Source organism: Rattus rattus, chromosome 16 (genome assembly GCF_011064425.1).
Source record: "Rattus rattus isolate New Zealand chromosome 16, Rrattus_CSIRO_v1, whole genome shotgun sequence".
Taxonomy (NCBI): Eukaryota; Metazoa; Chordata; class Mammalia; order Rodentia; family Muridae; genus Rattus; species Rattus rattus.
The window spans coordinates 39,727,156-39,739,363 of record NC_046169.1 but is presented as its reverse complement, the minus strand read 5'-3'; the positions used below and the strand labels follow the sequence as shown (position 1 = coordinate 39,739,363).

Genomic DNA, 12,208 nt, shown 5'->3' with positions numbered 1-12,208 from the left:
GGGACACGGAGACTTGTTATTTTCTCTCTGCCTCAGTTTCCCAAACTGCCAGTTGACTCCTTTGAGGGACTTAATCCCGTAAAGAAGCCAGGTTCAGAAGTTGAAGAATAAGAGATGCTGACAGACAGCAGCCTCGTGGCTCTGGCACATCCTGGGGGCAAGCAAGGCACACTCAGGAGTGTAGGTTGATGTCTTTATGCAGGAAGGCAGGTACAGGATAGAACGGGGCCTGTCATTGGACGAGAAGGAAGGATGGGCGGGAGAAAAGTTTTTAAGTGAGGAGAGGAGCAATGGGGAGAGCAGCGGGAGAAGCAACATGGAGGCAGACGCAAATGCTCCTCGTCATGCATCTCTAGGTAGATACAGGTTGTTAGGGCCATTCTCAAGGGATGAATGTGTACAGGATTTTGTGTGTCTAGGTGGACGGCTTATAGCCTTAACGACTGGTTGTCAGTTAACTGTGTGGATGTACTGTACATTGAGCATTTAACATAGAAACCTGGTTGTTGGGTTTGTGGAGTTTGTGGAGCTGTGTGTTCACTGTTGGGAGTGTGAGCAGAGTCCGTGACAGGAAGCCGTGCTAGGCTATAGAATGCTTGGGGCTAGCATGGTGTGGGGCCATGCTAGCATGGCCTGTGGAACCCGATGTGTGTATCAGGCATGGTAACGATCCACCAAGGGGACAGCGTGTAAAAGCCGCTGACAGAGAAACAGCAAGAGCGCTCAGATCCACTTGGAGGGGTAACTCGCAGGAGCCAGTCGCGTGCTTTTATAATTATACCGTAACACCGGGGTTGCTCTTGCAATGCCAGTGACCTGCAAACCTCCTGAGCCTCGGGGATCGGTCACAATCAGGTGCCACACACAATAAGGGCACCAGGCTCAGCGGCTGTCACAGTGACAAACGGACTGTCCTCTCTCTGGCCGGCCTGCAGTTTGCAGAAGACCGGATTTACCGCCACTTGGAGCCGGCCCTGGCCTTCCAGCTGGAGCTGAGCCGGATGCGCAACTTTGACCTGACGGCCGTGCCCTGTGCCAACCATAAAATGCATCTTTACCTGGGAGCCGCCAAGGTGAAGGAAGGGCTGGAGGTGACCGACCACAGGTTCTTCATCCGAGCCATCATACGGCACTCAGACCTGATCACCAAGGTGAGGTGGCACAGTGTTCCCGCCCACCCCTACCCTGCAGCCTGTCCGTCTACTCTGGCCTTCTCTTCCCTCAAGTTCCCATCTGGGATGCATTCTGGGGGGTCAGGGGGTTTCTCAGCGCACCCGCCCTTTTGGACATCTCAGTCAGCGATGATGCTTCCGTCAGAGTCTTATATTCTGTAACATTTTCTGGGTAGAAGAGTGCTGGCTTGTTCAAGAAATCTCTTCTGTTTGCTCCCTGTGGTCTCAGCAGAGACAGGGATTCCCAGGACAAGTAGGGCTCGCCAGAGTGAGCAGGCTCTAGGTCTGGTGAGACACCGTGTGCCTAGAAGTAGAGTGGAAGGCTGGAGGCATGGCCCACAGCTGATTGCAACTCAACGGGCTCCTGCACACACACACACACACACACACACGCACACACACACACACACCTCTGCACAGGCACACACACTCACACACACAACTCCACACAGACACACTTCACACATACTCACACAACTCTGCATAGACACACACACACTTACACAACCCCACACAGATACACTCACACACACACTCACACAACTCTACACAGACACACACACACACACACACACACTCCACACACACACATACACCCACACACACACAACTCCACACAGACACACACTCACACACACACAACTCTGCACACACACACACAACTCCACACAGACACACACACTCACACATACAACTCCATACAGACACACACACACACACTCACACACACACAGTTACACACATACACGCACAACTCCACACAGACACACACACTCACACATACTCACACACACACACTCACACACACACATACAACCCCACACAGATACACACACACACTCACAGACACACACACACACAACTCTACACAGACACACACACAACTCCACACAGACACACACACAATTTAAAAAAGAAAGCAGAGTGCGATCTGTAGAAGATACCGTCAACCTCAGACCTTAACACACATGTTCCCATGTTTCTGAGCACTAGTGCACACACGTGAATAGAGAGCACATATATACTTCATGCAAATACAATGCACATATACAACATATACACATGTATGCTTTTAAAAAAACAATTATGTGAGTGCCAAGCCAGAGGTGGTGGCGCACGCCTTTAATCCCAGCACTCAGGAGGCAGAAGCAGGCAGATCCCCGAGTTCGAGGCCAGCCAGAGTGAGTTGATAATCTTTCTAGAGCCAGAGTCCCTGGACAGCTAGGGCTACACAGAGAAACCCTGCCTCCAAAAATAAACAAAAAGAGACCAAGAATTCTTGTGGAGGGGCCAGGTCTACAGATGGTCTTTCTAGAGGTGATTTCATCCCGATGTGGAATGGAAGGTCTGAACCAGTGTGGGTGAGACACTCAGAACAATTGTGGTTTCGCTTGTAGACCATGCTCTATGTGAACAAAAACCCAGTACGAGGTAAGTCTGTGGATGTACTGTGTATGGTGTGTGTGTGTGTGTGGCGCAGTGGTTTAAAAAGATCAAATTGGCCACTGATGAAGTTTTAAAAAAAATACATATGTATGTAGTATGTATGTTGTATGTATGTATGTATGTATGTATGTATGTATGTATGTATGTATGGGGTGGGAGGGAGCGCCACAGCATGTGCATGGACACAGGAGAGCAATTGTGGGGTCTGTTCTCTTACTCTCACTGTGTGGGACCTGGAGACTGAACTCAGGCTGTCAGGCTTGGTAGCAAGCCGCCCCCCCCCCACTCCCAAGCATACCCTGAGGCCACAGTGTAGATGTCCGAGCATCAGGGTACAGAGCGGGGTGCACAGCCTCCTGCCCTCAGCAAGGTTCCGCCGTCTCACCAGACCCACCAGGAGGAGGGGGACACGAGCCTGGGCAAGGCCTCTGGCTGAGGGCAGCCTCCTCGCCCTTTGGCAGGAAGCCTCCTTCGAGTACCTGCAGAATGAAGGGGAGCGGCTGCTGCTGGAAGCCATGGACGAGCTGGAGGTGGCGTTCAACAACACCAGCGTGCGCACCGACTGCAACCACATCTTCCTCAACTTCGTGCCCACGGTCATCATGGACCCACTCAAGGTTGTACTACTGTGGTGTGTTTTCCCATGGGTCTTCATGCTGCATTGCTCTGGGGTGGTGGTCCCCGGTCCTCCAGGCCCGAGTTCTAGGATTGTCTCAGTTAGGGTTTTACTGCTGTGAACAGACACCGTGACCAAGGCAACTCCTATAAGGACAACATTTAATTGGGGCTGGTTTACAGGTTCAGAGGTTCAGTCCATTATCACAAAGGCAGGAACTTGGCAGTGTCCAGGCAGGCGTGGTGCAGGAGGAACTTATAGTTCTACATCTTTGTCTGAAGGCTGCTAGTGGAAGACTGACTTCCAGGCAGCTAGAATGAGGGTCTTAAAGCCCATGCCCACAGTGACACACCCACTCCAACAAGGCCACACCTCCTCCAACAAGGCCCCACCTCCTCCAACAAGGCCACACCTCCTCCAACAAGGCCACACCTCTTCTAACAAGGCCACAGCCTCTAATAGTGTCATTCCCTTGGCTGAGTATATACAGACCATCAAAAGGATGAACAGGTGGTTAGCTGAGAGTCAGGGGAGAAGAGACCTTCCAGTCAGTCCAGATGCTTGGGCTCAGACAACGCGTGTATCTAGAATCCCTGGCAGAGTTTATGCCCCCTCTAACTCCAGGCTCTGCCGGCACAGGGGAGAGCCTAAGGTCTGAGGCTGGGGCATTGTACACAAGCTGGCGCTGCAGTAGACCAACCTTAATTATGCTGACTCTGGAACCAGAGATGTCGGTATCTGTAGGACTCACAGGACCCATGGGGATGCCCTGGCCTGACTCCTCCACCCAGTCCAGAAGAAAACTGTGACAGCCTGGGAGGCACAGAAAGATAGGGTGACACATGGGCAGGTTCTATTACTGGTGACCCTGTCACTGAGGGTGTAGCTCAGTGGCAGAGCACCTGCCTGGCATACCCAAGGCCCTGGGTCCCGTCCTCATCGGTGTTTCACCACTAATAGTCCGTGTCGGCTGCCGGGCTCCTCGCTTCCTGCAGACTTCACTGTCCCCTCGCCTGTGTGTGGGCTGGGCCGTGATGGTGCCGCACCTCTCCACAGATCGAGGAGTCGGTGCGTGCCATGGTCATGCGTTACGGCAGTCGGCTGTGGAAGCTCCGTGTGCTGCAGGCAGAAGTTAAGATCAACATCCGTCAGACGACCTCGGACTGTGCCGTCCCCATTCGCCTCTTCATCACCAATGAGTCCGGCTACTACCTGGACATCAGCCTCTACAAAGAAGTGACCGACTCCAGATCCGGAAACGTAAGGGCGTGCTAGCCAGGGCATTGCGTCCTCTCGACTCGCCTTGGATCATGGCGGCCTCCAGTAGATAGCTTCAGGGTGTGGTGGGTGTGGCATTTTTCCATCTGTCCTCCTAGGCAGATCCCCATGGCAGGGTCCATCCTGTGGCCCTGTTGCCGGTGGGAAGTGGAGTATGTGGCAGTTCCCAGGCAGAGCTCACTGCCACTGGTCCGCTAGAGAAAAGTGCTTCCCCCAAACACCTTGCAGAAACGAGTTTTGTAAATGAACCCCAGACTATTTCACATGTACATGCGTGTATAAATACACGTGTGTGTCTGCATATGTGTACACGCGTGCTTCTTAAGTTTGAAATTATGAGACTCAAAAGTCTTAAGTTGCAAGGTAGCACAGAACAAAATATTGGATAAGGTCTACCCTGACCCAGCTTCTCCCTAAGACACGATTCAGTTGACCAAGAGTGCTACCTGAACTGTAAAGTGACACGGGTGTCTGGCCAATCGCTGGAATAGACCCCACACGGGTCCCCATGGTTCCTGTCTGCATTCCTTGGGGGTGGGCTCTGTCTCCCACAGGCCCATCCTGCTCCGGTTGCCACATGGCAAAGGGTGTAAGGTCTGCACCGTGGACCTGCCACTCCACTGAACTTTCATTGTGAGGACTCAGGTTGAGGTGGGCCTCAAACCCAGGTCCACCAGAAGAGCAACTAGTGGGGTCACCTCTCCAGCCCCCTCCCTTTTTCTTCCTTTCCGTCCAGATCATGTTTCATTCCTTCGGCAACAAACAAGGGAGCCTGCACGGGATGCTGATCAACACGCCCTACGTCACCAAGGATCTGCTCCAGGCCAAGCGATTCCAGGCGCAGTCCCTGGGGACCACCTATATGTACGACTTCCCAGAGATGTTCAGGCAGGTAAGTCCTGCGGGCTCAGATGTGAACAGCCATCGAGGGGCCCCTCCCCTCCTCCCACGGGAACCCATCCTTTGTCCTGAGTTATGTTTCTGAGACCCGTTCCAGATGAGTTCTTCCCGGGAAGAACCAAGTCATGCAGGAATGACTGACCTCATGGTACTTTCTCCCCAGATAAACCAAACTTCATCTTGTTCGGTGATGTGCGACGGAAGCTGGGATACAAAGGGAATCGGGTGGGGGGAAGAAAAGCACCATTTCAAGCTTCTGGCTTTCGTGCGTGTGTGTGTGTGTGTGTGTGTGTGCATGTGTGTGTGCGTGCGTGCACGCGTGCGTGTGTGCGTGTGCACATGTGTGCACGCGTGTGCACATGTGTGCATGTGTGTGTATGGACCAGAGGTCAACATCAGCTATTTCCTTTGTTCTCCATCCTGTTTTTTGAGACAGAGTCTCTCTGTTAACCTGGAGGTTGCCAGTTTGACCAGAGTAGCCGGTCTGCAAGCCTCAGGGTTTCCCCAGGCTCCATCTCCTCAGCTCTGTGGGAGTGAACCCTGGTCCTCAGGCTTTGAGGACCCCACTTTGCTCCCTGTGCCTTGACCTCCGGCCCCTACTTCTGATCTGTTTGCTTGTTTGTATGTTAACTGCTGCTTGCCTAGGCCCCATTCAGAGGCCAGGCCGACCCCGGAGAGGAAGCGGTACGTGTGTGTGTGTGTGTGTGTGTGTTTGCAGTGTACACTTTACTTTAAGGCAATTAGTCTCTGGAGAATCAAGGTCACAAAAAAATAGTACAGGGAAAAAAGAATGAGCCATCTCCCCAGGGACACATTCTGGTTAGTCCCATGTGTTCCGATGCAGGAGATTGACACCGGTGCAGTAGAAACTGGCTATGAGGAATCTCAGCCCTACCCTTAGACAATGTCTGGGAGCCAGGTGCAGTGGCAACTGCCTGTAGTCTCAGCTGTTTGAAAGGCTGAGACAGGGGCATCACTCGATAGGAGTTGGAGGCCTGCCCGTGTAGTGAGTCTCCGTCTCGGAAGAAAATAATATTGGGTTTTTCTGACTATTCATTTAGAACAGCGGTTCTCAGTCTGGGGTCTGAACAACCCCTTCACAGGGGTCGGATGTCAGGTATCCTGCGTATCAGATATTTACGTTATGATTCATAGCAGTAACAAAATTACAGTTAAGCAGTAGCCACAAAAATAATTTTATGGTTGGGAGTCAATCACAGCCTGAGGAACTGTGTTCAAGGTTTGCTGTTGGAGTTAGAAATCTCAGCTCGCGTCCAGACAGAACACACCAACCCAACATGGTTCCACGTGGAAAGATTTAATGAGAGAAGACGAGGAGAAGAGGAGAAGAGTAGAGGCCGGCCATAAGCATGTGGAGGGAAGGGGGGGATGGGGAGAGAAGGGACAAAGGGGAAGAGGGCAAGAGCAAGAGAATGAGGAGGGGACAAGCAGCCCTTATATAGTGTCAGGCAAACCTGGCTGTTGCCAGGTAACTGTGGGGGTGGAGCTTAGATAGAATGCCAACAGTCTCAGCCTTAGAAAGGTTTGGGTAACCCCTGGTTTAGAGCATGTAGAAAGGCAGAGATAAGGGAGATCCAGTATCACCCATCTATGACATGCCAGCCAGACCCAGCATCTGACTCCCCTGGCACACAGGCACATACGTGGGGACACAGGGCTGTCTCCGTTCTTCATGTGCACGTGTGCATGCCGAGTTTATTTGCACACGTTGTGTGAATTCGGGTGCCAGCCTAGCCCAGAGGGTGTTGGAGCCCCTGAAACTGGAGTTCTGGGGAGTTGCAAGGTGCCTAACGTGGGTCCTGGGGCCTCTGGAAGAACCATAAGTCTCTCTTATTGAGCTCTTCTGGTACCGAGCTGAGTCAGTTCTTAGAAAAACATGCCCTGGCTGGGGAAGTCGCTCGATGGGTAGCAGGCTTGTCACATGGGCGTGACGGCCCAGTTCAGATCTCCACGGCGCTGACCTTAAAAAAGCCAGGCAGGTAGTGTTCACATGTAATCCTGAGCTCTTGGAGACAGAGGCAGGGGGCAGTCAGAGAGAGAGAGAGAGAGAGAGAGAGAGAGAGAGAGAGAGAGAGAGGAGAGAAGGGGAGGAGAGGGGAGGGGAGGGGAGGGGAGGGGAGAAAAGACCCTGTCTGTCCATCTCAAAAGGGAAGGGGACAGGGAATGTGATTGAAGACCCGGTGCTCTAATCAATTACCTCCAACCGGGGAAGGCAGTACTTCTCTACCCATGACTCCAAGCTTTTCCTCTCCCCCTCCCCCAGGCTCTCTTTAAACTGTGGGGCTCCCCAGAGAAGTACCCCAAAGATATCCTGACATACACAGAGCTGGTGTTGGACTCCCAGGGCCAGCTGGTGGAGATGAACCGGCTTCCTGGTTGTAACGAGGTAGGAGGTGGGCATGAGGCAGGGATCCGGCAGGGCCCAACTGGGGTCAGCTCACTTCAGATGTCACCGGGAAGAACCAAAGGTGTTTTGCTTAGCCCTCGTCTTGTTCCCAGGTGGGCATGGTGGTTTTCAAAATGAGGTTCAAGACCCCGGAGTATCCAGAAGGCCGGGATGCTATCGTCATTGGCAATGACATCACCTTCCAAATCGGCTCTTTTGGCATAGGAGAGGACTTCCTGTATCTACGGGCGTCGGAGATGGCCCGGACAGAGGGCATCCCCCAAATCTACCTGGCAGCCAACAGCGGGGCCCGTCTGGGCCTGTCCGAGGAGATCAAGCAGATATTCCAAGTGGCGTGGGTGGACCCCGAGGATCCCTACAAAGTACGTCAGAAGTGCAGGTGGCGGCGTGATGCTTCCCTGCACAGAGCATCCCTAACCTAGAAGCCCCTCATCTGAAATGCTTGAGTGTCAGTATATCCCAAACAGAAAGTCCCACCTGACCCCATCTGCTGAGTCTCAGTCAGAGCATGGGAACCCAAAGATACTGTGTGGGAGGCAACATGGATAAATGTTGAGTTTAGACTTGGTACCTCCTGGGATATCCCGTTATACACAAATATGCCAGTCTGAAAGAAAAATCTTCAAAATCTAAACCCCTTCTGACCCCATGCGGGTAAAAGACACAGACCCCGCGTCACATCGGCAGGGTGTCAAGGTTCCCGAGAGACCGTGGGAAAGGGTACAGATGTACAACTCAGGTTCACAGAACCAGGCACAGTGCCACATGCATGTCCAAGCACTCGGGAGGCTGAGGCAGGAGGATGGAGTTGAAGGTTGCCTGGCCATGTAGTGAGACCTGTCTCAAAACAAAAGCAAAACCAAGAAACAAAATGCTGTGGGGCATGGTGGTTAGCAGGAACCCCTTAGGGGCATGACAATGAGAAACTTGTAGGTATGCAGGTGACATTTGCCGGCTTCTAAATCCACCTCCTGTACCCAGAATGCAAAGTGAGTAATGTCCCACACCCAGGCCTTAGATCATGTATGTGTGCATGTATGAGGGTGCCCGTGTGTGTGTGTGTGTGTGTGTGTGTGTGTGTGTGTGTGTGTGCGCGCGCACACATGTATGCATGTGTGTATGTGCCCATGCATGTGTGAGGGCATACGTGTGTACATATGTGAGGGTGCACTGTGTTTATGTGTGTGTGCACATGAGGGTGCATGTGTGTCCTCATGCGCTCTCTGAGTGTGTACGTGTGTATACATGTAGGTAGAGGTCATAGGACAACCTCGGGCATCATTCCTTGGGTGTCCTTCAACCTTCTGTTTGAGACAGGTCCTCCTCAGCTTGGGATCCGTCAAGGCTTCTAGGCCAGCCAGCAAGTAAGCTTCCAGGGGCCCGTCCTCTCCAGCCCTGTCTCCTGTCGCTGTAAACACACAGCCCTGACGTGAGATAGCGGGACAGTCGCTCTCACACAGAACATGGTCTCCAGACAGTGACACTGTTTCCCTAAAGGAAACAAAAAATAATACCTTGAGAGTCGAAAATTAATTCCCCATTTTTGTTGAAAAATATAGATCTTTATTCCATTCTTAGTCTAAGCATCTGAAATCCAAAATGCTGTGTAATTTGAAACCTTTTGGGCACTAATCTCATCCCTAAAATAGCAAATTTTACCCACACCTGATCTCATGGGATGGGTCACAGTAAAAACACAGAATCATGACAGTATGTTATAGGGTTACATGTAGGCTACATATAGGCTATCTCTGGGTTGTATATTATATAGGTTATGCCCCCAGCCCAGCAGTTCTCAACTTGTGGGTCACATCCACTGGAAAACACACATTTCTGACGGTCCTAGGGACCCTCAACCACAAATTTATTTTTGTTGCTACTTCACACCTGTAACTTTGCTACTGAGCCACCCCTCAGTTCTCAAAGTCAGACATATATGTGTCCCGACGGTCATGACCCACGGGTTGAGAGTGGCTGCTGTACCAGGTAGGCATCTACAGCACGTGATTGAGCCCCATCCCCCAGTTATCTCAGTAAGTAGAAGCAGCTATTCCGGAAGTCAGATTTACATGGGAAGCACTTCATGTGGGCTATCCAACCTGCACACGCAGACACACGCGTGCACACGTGAACACACACATTCCCTACACAGTACATAACCAGACAGGGCGTGAGGCTGTGTGTGAGGAAGAGAGAAGCTCAGGGTAGCCCTGCGGTGGTTGGCTTGTGTTGTGAGCCTGAGGTGTGCGGCCGCACAGCTGATGCTGTCCACAGCCACCCTGGATGGCGTTGACACCTTGGAACATCTGGTGGCTGTGGAGTCCACAGAGCGCGATCTGAGGCTCACTGAAGTGCGTTTTTAAGGGATTTAGATACCTGTACCTGACGCCCCAAGACTACACCCAGATCAGCTCCCAGAACTCCGTGCACTGCAAACACATCGAGGACGAAGGCGAGTCCAGGTAATCGCTGTGTCGATGCTGACTTCTCCTCCTTTCCCTTTCTGGCGTAGTCACAGTTCATCTCCGCTGCCCGTAGGGGGCGCTTCCACGTGCGGTGTTAAAAACTTAACCACTTGGGACAATTTCCTGGTTACCGCCAAGGGATTCAGTTCTCCCTCCCTCCTCCTTTCCTCTGTTGAGCCTTGTATGTGCTAGGCAGGTGCTGCACACCTGCAGTGATGTATCCTGTACTCAGAATAGCAGCTCATGCAGGGAAAGAGTCGGTTTTACAGTTCACTTCTTCCCTCCCTCCCTCCTTCCTTTGTTCCATCCCTCCCTTCTTCCTTCCCTCCCCTCATCCTTCCTTCCCTCCCCTCCTTCCCTCCCTCCTCTTCCCCTGCCCCCCCATCTGTCTCTTCGTCTCTGCTTCTCTTTCACTCTGTGTCTTTCTTGTGTAGCCCTGCCTATCCTAAAACTCATGCCACAGACCAGGCTGGCCTCAGACTCAGAGATCCACCTGCCTCTGCCTCCAGAGTTCCAGGACTAAAGCTGTGCACCACCACACCCAGCCAAAGGTTCACATCTTGTGGCCCAATTATCCAAACAGATCGAGTGTTCAGTGGGGGTCTGTGCTTTGAGAATGTCACAAATTCTCAGCTGCGTTCCCCAGTGCAATTGAACAAAGGGGAATCAGACAAAGCCAGGACTCTCTGGGTGACTTTTCAGAATGTAAATGACCTGTGAAGCATTTTTTTTCTTTTTCTTTTTTTCCGGAACTGGGGACCGAACCCAGGGTCTTGTGCTTGCTAGGCAAGCGCTCTACCACTGAGCTAAATCCCCAACCCTCCCCACCCCCACCCCCGTGAAGCATTTTTAAATTCACAGTGAAACGAGTTGGGAAACTCAGTTAAATGCAGCCAGCAAAACCTTCTCCTATAGACTCACAAATGATAACATTTGTGACTTTCTAACGGGAGCTGGCCAGTGTGTCTCACCCCTTGGCTGATCGGTTGTGAACTAAGGTCATTCTCTCCACAGAGCAAAGGCTAAGCTAATTTCCCATGGGATGTGGGATAGGGTGTGTCTTACGAATGTCTAGTAGGGAACGGTCATTGTCTACATCTACCTTTTGGAAGCATAGTACCCAGGGTCCTGAGCCCAGTCTTCACTTTGCCTCTGACCATTTTGGGTCCCAGTGTTTGTCTTTGCTCGCCCCCTCCCCCACCCACCCCCCTTCCCTGCCCTGTTCCACCATTCCCCCCCCCCCACTCCATTCTCCCCTACCCTCCCCTCCCCACCCCTTCTCCCCTTTCCCTCCCCCACCCCTTTCCCCCATTTCTCCCTCTCCCCCCTCCCCCCACCTCCTAGAAATATACACTCCCTGTTGTCTTTGCTCTGAGAGGAGCCTGACTTCAGTCATGTTTGAACCCTGCAGGTACGTCATCGTGGATATCATCGGGAAGGACAGTAGCCTGGGTGTGGAGAACCTGCGGGGCTCGGGCATGATTGCAGGAGAGGCTTCTCTGGCTTACGAAAAAAATGTCACCATCAGCATGGTGAGCGCCTTCCGGTCTCTTCCTTCCTTTGCTTCCCTGTTGTGTGAGTGTGCGCATGCCTGTGTACACGTGAGGTCAGAGGTCAACATCAGGCAGCTTCTTCCGTTGCCTTTCACCTGGTTTTGGGGGCACAGAGGGTCTCGCTGAGTCTAGAGCTTGCCCATATGGTTACAGCTGGCCAGTGAGCCCCAGGAGCCTCTGCTTCCCGGCACTGGGGTTGCAGCCAAGCACTGCCGTGTTGCCTGAGTTTTACATGGCCGTTGGGAATCTAAACTCATGTCTTAATGGTTCTCTGGCAGGACTTTCTGGCTGAGCCATCCCCCAAGCTCACCCTTTCTCTTTTGAGACTTGGTCTTGCTAAATAACTCAGG

The 12,208-nt window shown here is 52.3% G+C and overlaps 1 protein-coding gene across 1 annotated transcript in view; it reads left to right on the top strand.

Annotated features, from left to right (window-relative positions):
• Acacb (acetyl-CoA carboxylase beta) overlaps positions 1 to 12,208 on the top strand; it is an 87,248-nt gene that overhangs the window by 62,071 nt on the left and 12,969 nt on the right. Inside the window, 8 exon segments of the mRNA XM_032886835.1 lie at positions 936 to 1,151; positions 3,080 to 3,235; positions 4,291 to 4,494; positions 5,249 to 5,404; positions 7,697 to 7,819; positions 7,933 to 8,202; positions 10,205 to 10,302; positions 11,717 to 11,837. Of these exon segments, the coding sequence (XP_032742726.1) occupies positions 936 to 1,151; positions 3,080 to 3,235; positions 4,291 to 4,494; positions 5,249 to 5,404; positions 7,697 to 7,819; positions 7,933 to 8,202; positions 10,205 to 10,302; positions 11,717 to 11,837 (1,344 nt within the window).